Source organism: Megalops cyprinoides, chromosome 21 (assembly GCF_013368585.1).
Source record: "Megalops cyprinoides isolate fMegCyp1 chromosome 21, fMegCyp1.pri, whole genome shotgun sequence".
Classification (NCBI taxonomy): Eukaryota; Metazoa; Chordata; class Actinopteri; order Elopiformes; family Megalopidae; genus Megalops; species Megalops cyprinoides.
In genome coordinates, this window is record NC_050603.1 from 24,203,586 (window position 1) to 24,220,247 (window position 16,662).

The 16,662-nt window shown below is 42.6% G+C and overlaps 1 protein-coding gene across 1 annotated transcript; it reads left to right on the plus strand.

Moving 5' to 3' along the window:
• Nucleotides 1-4,738: 4,738 nt before the first annotated feature.
• Nucleotides 4,739-5,794, plus strand: LOC118796410 (G-protein coupled receptor 20). Its single transcript, XM_036555273.1, has one exon. The coding sequence runs from the start codon at nt 4,739-4,741 to the stop codon at nt 5,792-5,794; it is 1,056 nt and encodes a 351-aa protein (XP_036411166.1).
• Nucleotides 5,795-16,662: the final 10,868 nt, after the last annotated feature.

The window sequence follows — 16,662 nt, forward strand, 5'->3', positions numbered from 1 at the left end:
TCCAGCCACCAGATCAGCGACTGTGTCTCTGCTCCTCCATTAAAGAACACAGTCCAGGGAACATCAGCATGAGCTGTGGCACCAGGAGATTAACGATGTCACCGGAAATGGGGCATCTGTTTAGACTCCTCTGAGGAGATGGATCTTCCCTTCCCACATCTCCAACTTTATCACCGTTATCCCTTTGTATACAGCAGGTTAATCACTTGTCTCTGAAAAAGCACATTTCCACCTATCAAGAGCAAAAGACATCGGAAACATTCAGAATTAATGTAGTGGATTTATTGGTTGTTATGATGGTTTTGTCTCCCGTTTATTACAGTAATAATAGGTTAGTTGAATGACTAGAGAAAAAAACACTCGTGCTGAGTCTGTTCTGATCTTTTTGGCTGCCATTTTGGATACATACAATTAGCATCTACATTTTCAATACACACCCCACTACCACACACCAGAGCAAGAAAAAAACAGAATGTGTGAGGAGAATGACTTTTTGTATAATGACATCTATAAAATTGCTAAAATCTAATCCCTATATAACTGAAAATGAAAATGAAAATGGACTGTTATAACCAGTCATAAAATTCCCTCGTGTTTCTTCGAAGTTCCCCACAATAACAACAGTTTCTGACACTCCATCTCAACATGTGTGATGTCATAATGCCACCGTGTCTATTGATGTATGAATTGTTCCTGTAAATAGTTCTGTGAATGCCTACTTGTATTCTTGTATTCCTGTCTCAAGCTCCTGGCCCCTCACTGAGCTGGGACCTTCAGCAGACAGAAGCCAGTCTGCGGGTCCTCTCATCATGACGTCAAAGCCAGAGAAAGCCAGGACCATCTGGCTCCTCCTCCACAGCCCCAGCCCGGGAGAAAAGGAGGGGGCACATCTGCAAGAGTATACAGCCCTGAAAGAGAGAGCAGAAGGAAAAGAGCACTTAGAGACATGTAGCAAGACTGAGACACAGAGAGAGACTGAGACACTGAGGCACAGACAGACTGAGACACTGAGGCACTGAGACACAGACAGACAGAGACGCAGAGGCACAGAGAAACTGAGACCCTGAGACACAGAGAGACTGAGGAACAGACAGACAGAGACACAGAGACATTGAGAGATACCGAGAAACTGAGAAACTAACAATGATAAGCTCAGAGAAAAAAAAAAGTATGAGAGAAACTGAGAAACAGGGAGACCTTGAGACAAAGAGACACTGAGAGGCTGTGAAACAGGGACAGTGACAGAGACACTGGGAAACAGGAAAAAACAGAGGCCCTGAGAAACCGAGGCAGGAGAGTCAGAGAAGCAGCGAGAGACACGGTCTGGCCTGGGGCTCGCAGGTGGACCAGTGAGGGAACCTGATTCAGACAGGGGCACTGAAAATGCATTACACAGCATAGTAGCCCCCTTACGGACTGCACGTTCACACAGACATTACGCTTTCATATGCGAGGAGAGGAAGGGAGGGGTAAGAATCTCTGCCAGCCTCTTCTGGGAGTCCTGCTGAGAATCTGGACACCCTCCATCAGACCTGCTTTTCAGTGGATGCATCCAGCCAAGACCACCTACTGTCTTTGTGTGAAGGTAGGCACATATTCCACATTAACCTGTAAGTGCAGTGACATCTTAAACAGATGTATAGATTACACAGATGCAAGTTCAGGGATGTTCTTTTAATCATTTTCCTCAGTTCTGCTCTGAAACTCTGCTCTGAGTTTCCTTGTTCCAGACCCAATAGCTGTGCCATAATGTGTGTTGCTGGTGTCATATCGTAAAGGGCTGCAATTTGGTGAGCTCATCTGGCTGATTCAGACAGGCTTCCATTCTAACATTCTAACATCCAAACATTCTGTTACAGCCATAACTGAGGAATATTCATCATGCTTGCACCCAAAGATTTTCAAGAGGAAAAAAATAATGCATAGATGATTATCATAGAACATTTTCATCATTCAAAAGATTGCCTACAGAGAACCACACATGATGACTCACTAACACTAGCTTGCTTTTCAGAAAGCTCTTCATGCAGACTGCTCTTCACAGGAATCTTTCAACAAACTGTCCAGATGTTATCTGCACCAAGACTGCGATTAAGTTGATGGACTGAATTTCAGAAGCTTGTCAACAGTGTTGGAAATTAGTCATGACCTAGTATACCCTGTTTGAAATCTCATTATGTATTTATTATGCTTAAGAATGCTGTTTGCTTCTACCTCTCCCTCCTTCTTTCTTATCACTGACCAGTCTAAACTGGTATTTTGGTATTTTCCTGTGACTGATATTTTGATATTTTCCGGTGAATATAGAACTCATCCTCTCCTAAGAAATTTTAGTCAGATTGCCAGGTCAAAGGGTGTCAGGGCAGCAAACAGCCAGTCTGTGTGAGGAGGAGCAGGATGGAGGGAAAAGTCACAGCCAGTCTGCAGAGGGGGCCAGGAGAGAGAGAGGCAGAACAGCCAGTCTGCAGAGGGGGCCAGGAGAGAGAGAGGCAGAACAGCCAGTCTGCAGAGGGGGCCAGGAGGGAGTAAGGTGGAACAGCCAGTCTGCAGAAGGGGCAAGGAGGGAGGGAGGTGGAATAGCCAAAGGACAGGGAACAAATATAATGAGATTAGAAATTCTCTCACAACACAGATGTGGATGCCCAAATCCCCCTTTTCCATTTTTAGCACGGCTTTCATTCTGATTTTGGCTACTGGTATGTGTACTGTATATTATTAATACTTAGTCCACATCAATCTAGTGCAACAGACAAGCAGACAGACAGAGTGCTTTTTTCCCAACAGCTCAGACTCTTTATATGGGAAATGTCATGTGCAATTTTTCATCAATTTGATGATATTCGATTTAAAAACAGATTAAATGTTGCTAAACCAGCTAAATAAATTGTGCTCTGCCTAAATTAAAAACTATATGCAAATAGTGATGCTTGTTAATCACTTATTGAGTTCTGATATTTCAGTCTCTATTGACATTAGTGCCTTTGACACAATAGGAGACCCATCTTTTCTGGGCATTTGTTGAATGGACATTATTGTTTGGCCTGTAAGGCTTACCTTCCTTGATTTGGAAATATCCTGCTTCAGAGATGAATATTTGCATTTGACTCATACAGAACAATATTTCCCACCCCTTAGGAAAAATAATGTGTTCAAAAATGGCATACAAAAATAGACAGGGTACAGTGTCATGGTTTAGGCCTTCTGGGTTCAGTCATGTTGGTATGCAAAGCATTATGAGAACATGCATTAATATAAAATGTTTGCAGTACAGTTCTCCTATTATGCCTTTGATCTGATTCAGGGATCACAGGAATCAATTCAATCAGGTAATGGATGTGAATTCCAATGAACCCAATCCAGGCATCACTAACCGTTTGAAATTGTGCTCAGGATGCTAGTGTCTAAACTGTTTGCAGAGGAACATGGGTGGTGGCCATAAGTGCCCTGTCTGATTTACTGAGGTGACATTTCTGTGGATCTATACAGTCACAAAATTTATGACAAGCTTTTTTTTAGGACCTGTCTGATATAGTCTATTCCACACCCTAATGTATGTGGATGGTGGAACAGTAAATGATTGGCTACATGATAGAGAAGCGCATGGTTTGCATGAGGCCTCCCACAGACAAAGGGCACCCCTTCTTATGACTACCACATCCCTATGGTCTCTGCATACATCACTGTATTCTGCACACCTAACATTGTTAAACTCAATGGTCAGCCTGATATCCATTACTACTGTTTCAACCATCGATATCCACTGATTTCCTCACAACATCAGCTGAAATGGCTCAATGGTCCATGCGGTCACAGTCCGTTTGGTAACGGTCTACATGGTCACCATCAGGGCTGGTGCTGTATGAGCCAGTACTGAATACAGAGTTCTGCTTTGACCGCAGTCTCAGTGCCCTCCCTTTCTCCATGGCTGTGGCAACCTCTCTCTCCTGCTTTGCCCTAATTTGGTCAGAGTAGCCTTGAGTTGGAGCACAAAGATCAGGGATCATTCATTCTAAACTGTCACCACACTGTCTCTTAATCTTAAGACAAACAAAAAGCCACATGCTGTCTTTTTTTTTTTTTTTGCTTGTCTCTCTACTGAGCTGATGGTCAAGCTGAGTTGCTTAAATACTCCAAATGAAATGAACTGTGTCACCTGTAATGACACTGACAGTGCAAGCAATTTGAGGCCTTGAGACTTTACAACAAACTGAGGAAGACTAATTTCGAGACTCATAAATGCCTGTTCGACCCAACCAAGTATTTTCACTATTTTACCATTTTTATCTATTCATCTATACAGTCATTGAAACATAATCATGAATGCTCATTTAAATTAGTTGAGACACTTTTTTCCTTGATTCTTAATCTGATTCCAGAATGAATCAATCTGTTTTATTCCTGTATTATTTGGCATTATCAAATAAATTTGAGTCAGGTAAACAGATTTGTAACCCCATTAATCAGAAATAAGGGGGTTTAGAACATTTGTGCGATTATTGTGTGACTGACAACGAACTGCCTTGGTATATAAAGATCCTCTATTCTAAGATGTGTGACTGACAGCTCTGCATTGCCTTCATACAGAGAATGAATAAAAAGCAAAGCCATGTTGCACTGCTGACAGAATTAGCCAGAAACATTAGCTACTGCACGGTGCACTGGCCTGGAAGCTTTGTGTCTTTCATGTGATTTCTTCGTCTGGTATTTGTTTTTCAGACAGAGGCTCAGTCACATGACCATGACGTCGCCCACTGACGTTTTTGCCAATGTGACGCAGGCCGCCTCGGCCAATGCCACCCAACTCCTGCGGGAGTTGCCCTACCTAAGGAAGCTGGACGAGGGCCTGTACAACGACTACTACGGCCTGTGGATCGCCCTGCTGGTCATCAACCTGCTCATCTTCGGCGCAGGCGTGGTCCTCAACAGCCTGGCACTCTATGTCTTCTGCCTGCGCACCATGCCTAGGAGCTCGTCGGTGGTGTACACCATCAACCTGGCAGTGACGGACCTCCTGGTGGGCCTGTCTCTGCCCGCCCGCATTGGCCTCTACTACAGCGGCGGGGCGTGTCTGGCCTGCTCCTACATCCACACCTTCAGCTACTTCGTCAACATGTACTGCAGCATCCTCTTCCTCACCTGCATCTGCGTGGACCGCTACCTGGCCATCGTGCAGGCAGAGGCCTCGCGGCGCTGGCGGAGCCCGGCCTTGGCCCGTGGTGCCAGCGCCTGCATCTGGGCCGTCGCCATCGTGGTCACCTACTCGTCCCTCAGCTCGGCGCTGACCGACCCGTCCTGCTGCCTGTCGCGGCTCTTTGCCCTGACTGTCTTTGAGTTCCTACTGCCGCTGGCAGTGATAGTGGCGTTCACGGCACGTGTGGCATGGGCGCTGGCGCACCCGAGGCTCATGCCGAGGAGCCGCGAGAGGCGCATGCGGGCGGTACAGCTGCTGGTGACCGTGCTGGTCATCTTCACTGTCTGCTTCACGCCGTTCCATGCCTGGCAGGCATTGGTGCACTTCCAGCCCGAGCTACCGCACCGCGTGGCTACTTACCACGCTACTGTCACCCTCAGCAGCCTCAACAGCTGCCTGGACCCCATTGTCTACTGCTTTGTCACCAACAACTTCCGTGCAGCGGTGCGGGGCGTGTGCCGCCGTGCTGAGGCCGAGCCAGGCAGCGGCGAAGCGGTCAGCATGCAGAGGAGCTCCAAGGGCTCGGGGACAGTGGCGGCCACCGCCCGCGGAGCCATGACGGGGAATCCCAATGGTGCGTCACACAGTAGTGTGCCTGCATGAGAGGGACATAAGAGGGAGGGAGGCAGAACCGCCAGTCAGTCAGACTCAGGTTTGAGTCTGAGCTGTGTCATTTTTCAACAATAAGCAAGAATCCGTAACAATGAAACGCAAATGGCCTCCATCCAACGAGGTAAGCAGGGGTTCATTTGACTGGGGTTCCCTTGTCATACCTCTCATGTCACCTATGACTCATCAGGCACCTGAGTGGCTCAGATGACATCAGGAAGATGCTCTTGTCCCCCATTTGCTCTCCTGGCACACCGTGGGATCTTCTGTGAAGAAAGTAGTTGTCGACAGTAGTTGTACCAGCATATGGGAGGACTGCATTTGCTGCATCCTGACATTCCTGAAAGAGCGGAGAGAATATCTGAGTGTGACTAATGCACAATTATGGATTCCAAAAACAGGGTGAAAATGGGAAAAGCATTAAAATACAAGATCAAATGCAGAAAATGTTCCGATATCACCATAGAAAATCTGCATTTCCACAGATAGGCCTGTGAGCTTTTAAAATACCTGGAACTATGTGGAAAAACTTGTGGATTTTATGCATGGTAACAATTTCACTGTTCAGGAATTGAACAGAAACCAATTCTTGTTTCTTTGCCAAGTCATCCTCCAATTAAAAGATTTGAGGGTGTCATGTCATGTTTCATTTTAGATTCATTTTTAGTGTTTAGTTCTAAAAGTTGCAGCTGTAGAGTATACCAAACTGCAGGAGGGTCTATCAACAATCCATGGATTTTCTTTCATTTATTACATGAAAATCATAAATCTTAAAAAAAGGTTTTTTTCACTTTTTTAGAGTACTTTAAAAATGTGTTTCTCTGTTGTATGCTGTTGTATGTATTCTGTGCATCATTGTTCTGTGTTGTACTTTAAAAAGTCTCCTGGGGCATTTGCATTTACATTTGAAGGTCACTATACTATTTAAAATGTGCTTGACTGATCCATGTTTCTGGACAATAAAAATGTTTAACCTGTACTGTGTTATTTGTTAAGCTGTATGGAGGTTTTCATTCTCAGAGTCTTTGGATAGCAAAAGAATTTTAACCTGGACTCCTAAATTCTTACAGGCTGTTGGATTACTCTGTTTAAAAGACCTAGGTGAAAGTATATACATGCTGTACCAGCTTAGGAACCTCTATGCACAGATGTGACTTCCTCCAGGATGCTATATGAACCTTCTGCCCAACAGCAGTGAACTGCCTCCACAGTAAGATTTAGCAATGACATGAACGCCATTGTACAAGCAGGGGCCAAGTTGCTGTTCACGCAAAGAAGAAACCAATGAGCTTTAACAGTGACACAATGATGAATAAACAGCATGACCCTGAGACAGATTAAGCTGATTTGTTTGGAGTCAGTATGTGTGGATCATTACCAGTAATGTTTGACTCCAGCATTCCTCAGTGCTTGCATAACATTACCCACCTGCAGTTCCTCACCACAAATAATGTTGAATCAAACACCACTTTCTGCCAGATTTCATATGTTTTATTACAGAGGGAGATGTTAATGGCAACATTCTATGCAGTACCCATTTATTAAAGTGTAAAACACACACAGACAAGTACACAAGGATGTGTGTTCCATATACTTTCCTGCACAGTATCTAATGGAAAATTCTCCATTGCCTAGTGTGTTTCACTTGGAAAGGTTTACATGAATGAACTAGGCGACCCATTTCCTCACAAGACCTGCATCAAGACCTCTGTGTGGCAGAGCTGAGCTGCGCCTGACCCCCAAACAATGTCTACAGCAAATGTCTCAAGCGAATGAGAGACATTACAGAACATTAAAAATGGCAGTCTTGAGGTAAAAGATTTCACAAATTTTTTAAAGGGTTTTTTCTGTAAGGTGTAAGGAGATGAAATATACCTGACCTCTGTGTGTATGTGTATTGTTTTCACTTTGACACACAAAATGAAAAGACATTCATGCATTGGACCACCTCTAATGGCATATATTTGAGCACCAAATTAGCTTTTTGTCTCCACATGTAAACAGTTATGAAGTGTGAGGCAACAGGAGATGTTAGAATGGGCAATTGTTTAGACAGGTTGGTTTGAGAGAGATGTGCATTTGAACTCTTTGCAAATGGATGTGAATTTGTCACTGCAACACTCACAAGGCAGAAAGAGAAAGGATGGTCAGTTATTGTCAAGGTTTACTGCCATAATTTGTCCCTGTAAACATAGGCTGTGCTGTCTGTGTCTGATCCTTTGAAGGGCTTGGGTGTAGTGTGTGAGTCAATTCTGACGCCTAGTGGCCAAATAAAACCAACCAGTGAATAAAATTAAATGATTTAAAGACATTTTTAGATGTTTTTAGGGGGTTTTTTTGTTTTGTTTTAGTTTCAGTTTATTTTAGTTGTATATCTGGCAATTTGTTTGTTTAAAAGTATTTGAAATGATTTCTATATCCTCCAAAAATTCATAAATATTAATGAATCTTTATTAATTTACAGAAACCTTTAGTCAAATTTGTAGTACAGTTGCTATACTACACGTGCATTTACAATTATTGTCAGAGAGGGGCATGTGGCTATTGCAATTCTGTCAGGTCATGCTTACCCAATGGTTAATCTTAATCTTATATTGTACCACCAGATGGCAGTAGTCATCATTAAAATCTTTGCTGAAATATTTTACACCGCTTGTTCCATTACTAGGGACTGCAGCCTCTTTAGGTCTAATAACAGAATTCTCTGGCCCATCATGTCAAAGTCATGCTTACCCAAATGTTGCTTACCAACTATCTTATATTTTACCACCAAATGACAGTAGTCATCATTAAAAACTTTGCTGAAATGTCTTGTACAGCTTGTTCCATTACTTGGGAATGCAGCCTCCTTAGGTCTAATGACAAAATTCTCCAGCCCATCAAGTCAAGATCATGCTTATGCTGGACCTTCTGGACTTCTGGCTCTTTTAAAATGTAAAATGTAATCATCATGTCTGTTTGTTTGACAGACTATGGTCTAGCTACTTAATGTGCCATGGGCAGCTCTGAGGCCATCTCTGTCGAGTCACCTGTGCACCTAGCTTTGCGAGTACTCCACCTTTGTAAGGATTCATATTTAGCACCCAACCTTCCCCTCCAGGGGACCAAGCCCCTGACCCATGGATTGCCACCATTGCGAAATTGATGGAGCTCCACAGAGATGATGCAGCATCTGATCTGGGATCAGAAACAAAATTTTGCACTAAACAGTTGGGGTTAGGAATTTGGGGTGAGCAATCTGATCATAGATCTTTTGTGAAGGGCAGAAAGAAACACACAGAGAGGTGGGTCCTGTTTTTTAACAGTAGCTGTTCTCTGCTTTCTGTGGCTATAGAAAAGGTGCCCCCTACAGGAATCTTTGTGAAAGTGTGGTCTTCTGGACACTCAGGCCTCTATCCAATCCTTTGAATTGAAATAATCTCATCCCAGTGAAAATCCAAAGTCTGAGGATGAGGAAACTCCAACCTGGGGATTTGTTGTTTGCCTTTTCTGCCCCAATTTGCTGTGGAGCCTGCTGGATTTTCTGTGGTGCAGCCTTCTTCTTTTTTAGTCACACTCAATCCACACTCAAACCCCACAGTGCCCTGCCACTCTATCCCAGGCCCTAAAGATCCCCAAAGCAGTGCAAGGCCTTGGATACTGTGGATACTGCAGAAGGTTCAGGCATGCTGGGGTACACATCCATGCTGTAGCTAACAAGAGACCAGTGATGCATGTGCAAACTACATCACTCAATTGCCGTTTCATCTGCATCTGTTGCCTCTGCAGCTGCGGGGCCATGCAGAGGCACACCTCCCTAACGAAACGCACTGTGCTGTATCATTCAGACCAAAACTCCTTCATCATGCCCTCTCCAGAGCCCAGAGCGGAATTCCTGCATGGTGCAGCGGGAGCGGCTGCCAGGCCGGTGGCAGCCCAAAATTCTGCCATGTACGTGTTGCTGAGATCTGCCATGTCGGAGCATCTCCGCGACATTCTCCCACTGGGTGCGAACACGCCAATGAGGCTCGCACATAGCTGCTACTGCGCCAGCAACTGCAACTCGCCCCTCCCGCTGCGCCATGGAACACCCCAGCGTTGTCCCAGCAAGGGAGTGTACCATGCAGTCCAGCTTCGGTATGACAACTCGGTCACCTGCTGGTATTGTCTGGCCTTTCCTTCTAAAAGGACTGAGAAATATGTGGGATAATCAAAGACGTTCTGTTATGACTAGATATTGATATCATGTTACCTCAGAAAATTTATAACAACCACATACTCAGCTCTTGTCATGCATCTAGGTGGCTCTGGTTGGTATGAGGAAGTCAAGGTACTGTTCACATTCCTGTGCTGATGAAGGTTGTTTTGTTTCAGACAACACCTCTTCAAGAATGTTCATAATGAGCCAGCAAGTCAGAATACTTGTGCTTTCAACTATGGCAGAGACAGAATTTTCAACATGACACACACCAAGCCGCCTATCTGGTCCATATATAGAAAATCTGTGGCTCTAGAACAAGGTGGCTTTCCATGCAAGCTCTGCATGGTCGCTCTTGTGTCAGCAAAACTATGGCTTCCCAGAGTGATCACATGGACACTGCTGGCTTTGCAGAAGAAATACCAGCGCTGGTCAGCAAGAAGGGCCTTTTACTCAGAGGAACTGTGAACCGAAACAGGACCTTGAAAAGTGCACAGCACTGATTTTTGCACAAGCCTTTAAAGTGCCAGATAGCAGCAAACCCAATCCTGCTGTTTTTGTTTTTGTAAGAGGCTTGTGCATTTTGCAAGCACAAAACCATTGAAAAACACAGTGGGCAGCTCCTTTCTTTGAATATAGCCTTGAGCTGAGTTTTGCAGTGTCATCCTCAGTGTAACCACAGATGGAAAGCAATACTTAAAAGCATGGAAAATTCATGTTGACACAATGCACCCAAAGATTCAGCTACGCAATCAATATGGCAGCCGGAAAAATGAACACAGGTACAACAGCATTGTCACTTTAGAGCTCAGACTGATTCACTATGTCTTCCTGTTGGCTGACACAGTTAATTTTTTCTCTTTTTTATATTGTATTTACAGTGGTGTAAAAGAAAGGGGCATGAAAAAATGGTATCCTGATGATCCAGATCATGTTATCAAGGTCCCTGGAATGGTTCGGCTGAGGAGCTTAGCTTTTGAGTCATGTAGAAGCCGCGTTCCAGACGTCAAGCTGAGCAGACATTCCTGTGGCGGGGATTAAGATGTTGACAGGAACTCGCGCTCTGGCTTCAGGTGCAAGCCTCGTCGTTATGTTGTTCTTGAAATGTGGGTGTGAAGAACTGACCGGGCCGTCCTGAAGAGAGGGGGAAAGACACTCCTCTGGTTTGAGTTTACCTTTACCCTCAGCTTCCCCTCTCAGCAGGGGAAGGGGACTTGATCTCACCTGTGCAGTCAAAGGTGTGATCTCACTTTGAAAAAACGCTCCTGTTCCTGCTCTTCAGCGATTTACCAGCTTGCCAGGATCACCCATCAGCATCTGAGTCATTCTTACTGCATCAAATGCAATGCGATTGCCCGTGTGCACTTAAGCTTCAATAGTTATGACAGAGAGATCAGGTTACATTAAATCATTTTGATTCTATCAAAGAAATGAGAGGTTTTTCATGATGTTCTTGATTTTTTCATGACTTGTATTCATTTTGTTTATAATTAAAATGATTTCACATGAAAAACATGAAGTGTGCACAGCTGCATATGGTGTAATGCAGTTGGTTAACTGACTGAGCCTGCGGGAAGCAGTCCTCACTGCATGTTTGGCATGCCTATCAGTCATGTAAAACAGTAAGAGACAGGCTCAGCATTGGGTTTGATTCAGAGTCTACAGATCTCCTCTCTGCAGCTCACTGCACATCACAGTTGCAGTAGTTTAGCTGAGTCCCTCACCCAGAGTGACATACACAGTTTACCTGTTACACAGCTGGATATTTAATGAGCCAGTTTGGGTTACAGGTGCACAGTAACACTGGTGCACTGGAGAACTGAGCCAGGAGCCTTTGGGTTACATCACAACTCTGCACTGCTGCCCCACACCCACCCCTGACACACTATGATACTGTGTGTTTTCACTTTGTGCAGCCCTCCAGCCCTCAGCGTGTCCACGGGAACCGCGTGTCCGCATTTGTGAGATACCACCTGCATTCAGACCAACACAGCCTGCCTGGAAGCTAGGGCTGATGCCAAAGCAAACATGGCCCACCCACAAATAGACAAGTGAAACAGCACAGCACTGAAACAGCTATCAGTGCAGGGTTTGTAATGGCTGTAGGTGACACGTTGCACAATCTGTAATCTATTCCCAACGCTCATATCAATATACTTCCCTACAGTAAGTAAATAAAAGGTGTAGCACTGTTGTTATCAAAGGTTCTTTTTAGTTGCCAATCAACGTTGCCTAATCACATGATCTCTAAATTATACAGACACATGATTTCAAACTGCACCCCCCCCCACCCCCCCGCCCCCCCAAGTCATTGTAAATTAGCACTGGTAAGCACTAAATACCTGAACAGTGATTGGAATATGAAGATATAACCTACAGGTGAATGGGTTAACAGTTTAAGCGATAACTGGGTGGAATGTACTGGACAACCTTTCAGCCTGTCACTGTGCCATGCCAAGACTATTGTTTTGCAGCCATTTTTGCTCTGTCTAATTGTATGGAATTATTATTTAACTATTAAGTTTAATCAATGCGGCAAGCAACATGGTAGGCTTTATTTTTGCAGTTTAGTAAAATTGCTAACAGAGAAATTCTGACATGGCTTTTGGCAGAGTGTAGCAGGCCTATAATTACATAAGTTCATGCTTGTATTCTAGTCCTGTTGAAGTAGAGTCCAATGCAAGAAATTACTTGTGACAATGTCAAACATGCACAGTTTGCTTTGCATATTTTGGATTCAAACTGTTCTGTGAGGAAATGGTCCTGTTGGTAAAATATGTCCTGCATCATGTCTTGTACTGTCGGAGTTGAGCTCTGGTTCTGGACAAAAATGACAATGTGATATTCCAAAATTCAGTGATGTTTCCAATGCTGTTATGGCTGTTATTCAGAGCATACAGGAACATACAGCTCTCCATCTGTGTGAAAGGATAATAATGTATGTACCCAAAGCTATTTTTAACATCCGACTCTAATTTCTGTGAGGTGATCAGGGCAGGAATGTTAATGGCCAGGAGGGAGTTGGAGTTAATGTTTACCTTAGGCAACTCAGTTGCATGAATCCAAATCTTTGTTGCTGCAGTCAAATGAACAGAGGCAAGACAGAAAGTTTCAATCATTTCTTGTGTCCATTCACTCTCAGGATGAGGATAAGATTGGAGTGTTTGGAATCAATGGAGTTGTTTCCTCACTAAACACTGGGTCTCGATAAGCGCTGGGTGTAAAGTTATGCAAAAGCATCTTCTTGATTTGCCTATTGTGTCTGAGACCCAAATTGTTTGTTTTTGAAATTGTCAGTTTTCAAATTCTAACTAACAAACACCAAGTCTTTCACTGAGGGGAACAGGCATGTTTTGATTTTCACCCTGAAAATTATAATAGGTTTGCAATTCAGTGTCAAGAAGGCATGCTATCCTGTTTTATTTATTTTTTTTGTTAATGGTGGTGATGGTGGTTAACTTGTAGTGCATGCTTGTTCACTACGATGAAATGACTGCAAGGTCAAATTCTGTGGATGTCTAAGGTGATTCAAAGAGAAAATGTAATTATGGAAAATTATTGACTTGCATGTTAAAATTTTACCAAGTTGTATTAAAGTTGTTTTGTGTGGGTGTTGGAAATATACACTTAAATATAAACTATTTCTGTAGTTTATTGAGCTGTTTTGCAAGTCTTTGCAGAACGAAATCGTCAAACGCAAATTAGCATGAATATGTACAAAAATGGTCTGTGTTTCACCATTTGAATCATGTTGCTGCAACTGATAGCCCTTTAGACAAAGGTTAGCTCCTTCTCCCTAGGGCTCCATGACTTTCTTTGCCAATTTAATTACATGGCAACTAACAACTAATTGCAATTTATGCTTCTTTTACTTATCTAGCATGGCTTAAATGAGCAATTAACTTCAGGGCCAATTAAAAAGCTGATTAGAATATGCCTTTATCTCTCTGTAGGAGAATCAATCACCAGCTAAAAGCAGGAAAGCAAAGGTTAGGTGGATATTAAAAGTAAAAGTAAGTCAACTTTAAAGGTACCCTTGAGATTTTCCTTATCAGATACATGTTTAGGAAGGCCTCTTAAATGTTTTTACGAAGGGCTCAACAGAGTTAGCAATATACTTATGGGATTCTCTCTGCATAGGAATGCAATTATGTATTCTTTTAAATTTATTAAACATAAATGCGGGTCTTTATGACCGCTTACTTCTAATGCCACAGGAAAAAAATCACCAGTGAGAAAAAAGACCACTTTCTCTTAAATGTTCAATTAATTTCTGCTAAAATAATGTACAAGAAAACAAATCCTCAATTATTTAATGTTTCTTTAAAAGATATTTCTTCTTAAGAGCACAAAGTTCTGTGAGGAGAACAGACCATTCAGCACTTAGCTTGTGGAATTTGGTCTTGAAAAACCCAGAATATAAAACTCTGAAATGAAATCTGGCTAAATTACTTTATTCATTAATAATTCTCTGTGGGAAGAAGTATTTTTGTAGCGTGAGAAGAAAATTTACTTTCAGCTATTTTCCACCAGTGTCCTCTAAATTTATTCATGGAATGGTCCCTTGATTTTTCCATTGGGGCAGCCATTATCTCTGAATTAGTGGACATAAATCCGCCTCACAAAAAGTCAATTCTCCTACTCTTCCCAACAGAATTAACAGCACAAATTATCCATTTTAGTTGAGAGAATGAGTGAAATGCATAGAGTTTGTACACCTTTTTTAATTGAGTTGTCTGCTGTAAACATCTAGAATGATTTATATAATGATTTACATTACTCATAATTTTTACATGTTGAGCATTTATACAGCTACTACAGTGGTACAGACTCAGTACTTTGCCCAATGGTAGGCTACAGCAGTAGCACACTTGGGAACTGAACCTGCAACCTTTGGGTTACAAGCCTTCCTGCTTTCCACTATGCTATACAGTTGCCAAGGCCATTAATACTGACATTTGACAGGCTACCAAAGACATCATCTGTGTTCCTGCAAGTGAAGAGGGGTCAGCAGGAGAGAGATTATTATCAGTAGCAAGGTGAGAACTTGCTAAAATGCACACACACACACACACACACACACACAAATACATTAACAATAAACATACACATGTGTATGTGTATAAACACACACACACATACACACACACACCTACACACACACACACACACACACACGCACACACACACATACACACACAAATACATAAACAATAAATTTACACATGTGTATGTGCATAAACACACACACACACACACGCATACACACACACACACAAAAACATTAACAATAAACATACACATGTGTATGTGTATAAACACACACACACATACACACACACACCTACACACACACACACACACACACACGCACACACACACATACACACACAAATACATAAACAATAAATTAACACATGTGTATGTGCATAAACACACACACACACACACGCATACACACACACACACAAAAACACACAGGTGCAGACCAAAATGAACATCCAGCTTGTAAAGGACACCTCTTCCTCTATCAGCCATCATAACCTTCGCTGCATATGAGTGTAAACAGAGAAGCAAACTGACATATGAAAGTATTATCAACACTTTGACTGGACATTACATAAATATGTAAGTACCTGATAATGTAATCCATGCAAGCCTATTCATGCCCCTTATGCCTGGTGTCCTTTCTTTGTGACCATGTTTCCTTCCTTTCACACCCTTGGTAACTTTAATGAGTTTGTATTAAACCCAAAAGCTTAGGTTTTAGAGTAGTATTTACAGAGTTTAAAAAATATGCAATGAACAAAAAGTCTTTCTTCATTTTTTTGGCACGTAATCAAAAACAATTCTTATCTTTCGTTAAGCTGATCATGTGGCAGCAGCAAAGCAGGGTATTTAGGGCCAGACTAATCCCCTGGGATCAATGGCCGATTAATTAAAAAGTGAATCAAGTGTGCTTGATGGAGCCATGGCAACACAAACTTTTATTTAACAACGGCCGACCCGTGGCAAGTACTACCTGAATGGGATACTCCTCCTTTCTGGTTGCTGTGGCATAAGGAATGTTACACAACGGCAGGTGCTTCTGGTGGCATGTGCAGCACGTCGAACACATTGGATATCACACCTGGGCAGGACTATGGCACAGTGGCTCAAGTTATGCAATCCAAATTGCTTCAGTAAATATGCAACTAATAAAAAGCTTTGAAGCTATCCAAGTTGCTCTGGATAAGCGCATTTATTAAGCTAATGCAATATTGGATCCTCCTCATGTACTATATATTAATATCAATTCAGTACAAGCCATGGCTAAGTCATGGGCTTTCCAGAATGATAGTACACTATTAGTATAACACTTATGACTTCCTAGACACTTTGACAAACAGGTGTATAATACCATTGTGGAATTAAAATATTCAGTTAGGAGAAATCAGAAATGAGAATCAGAGTTCACACATAGAAAACACTGAGACTCCTTCCAGACATGTGTGCCATAAATATGTTATGATATGTTAAAATGTGAAACCCTGATATACACAGCAACAGCAAGGTACATTTGAAAAAGTAGGAGCACAAATATTCGCATGTAACAACCAAACCAAATCAGGTGTCTAGAGTAGACAGTAGAGCAATATCATAAACCTGGAAAGAGTACTACAGTGCTCTTAGACTTGTAAAATAG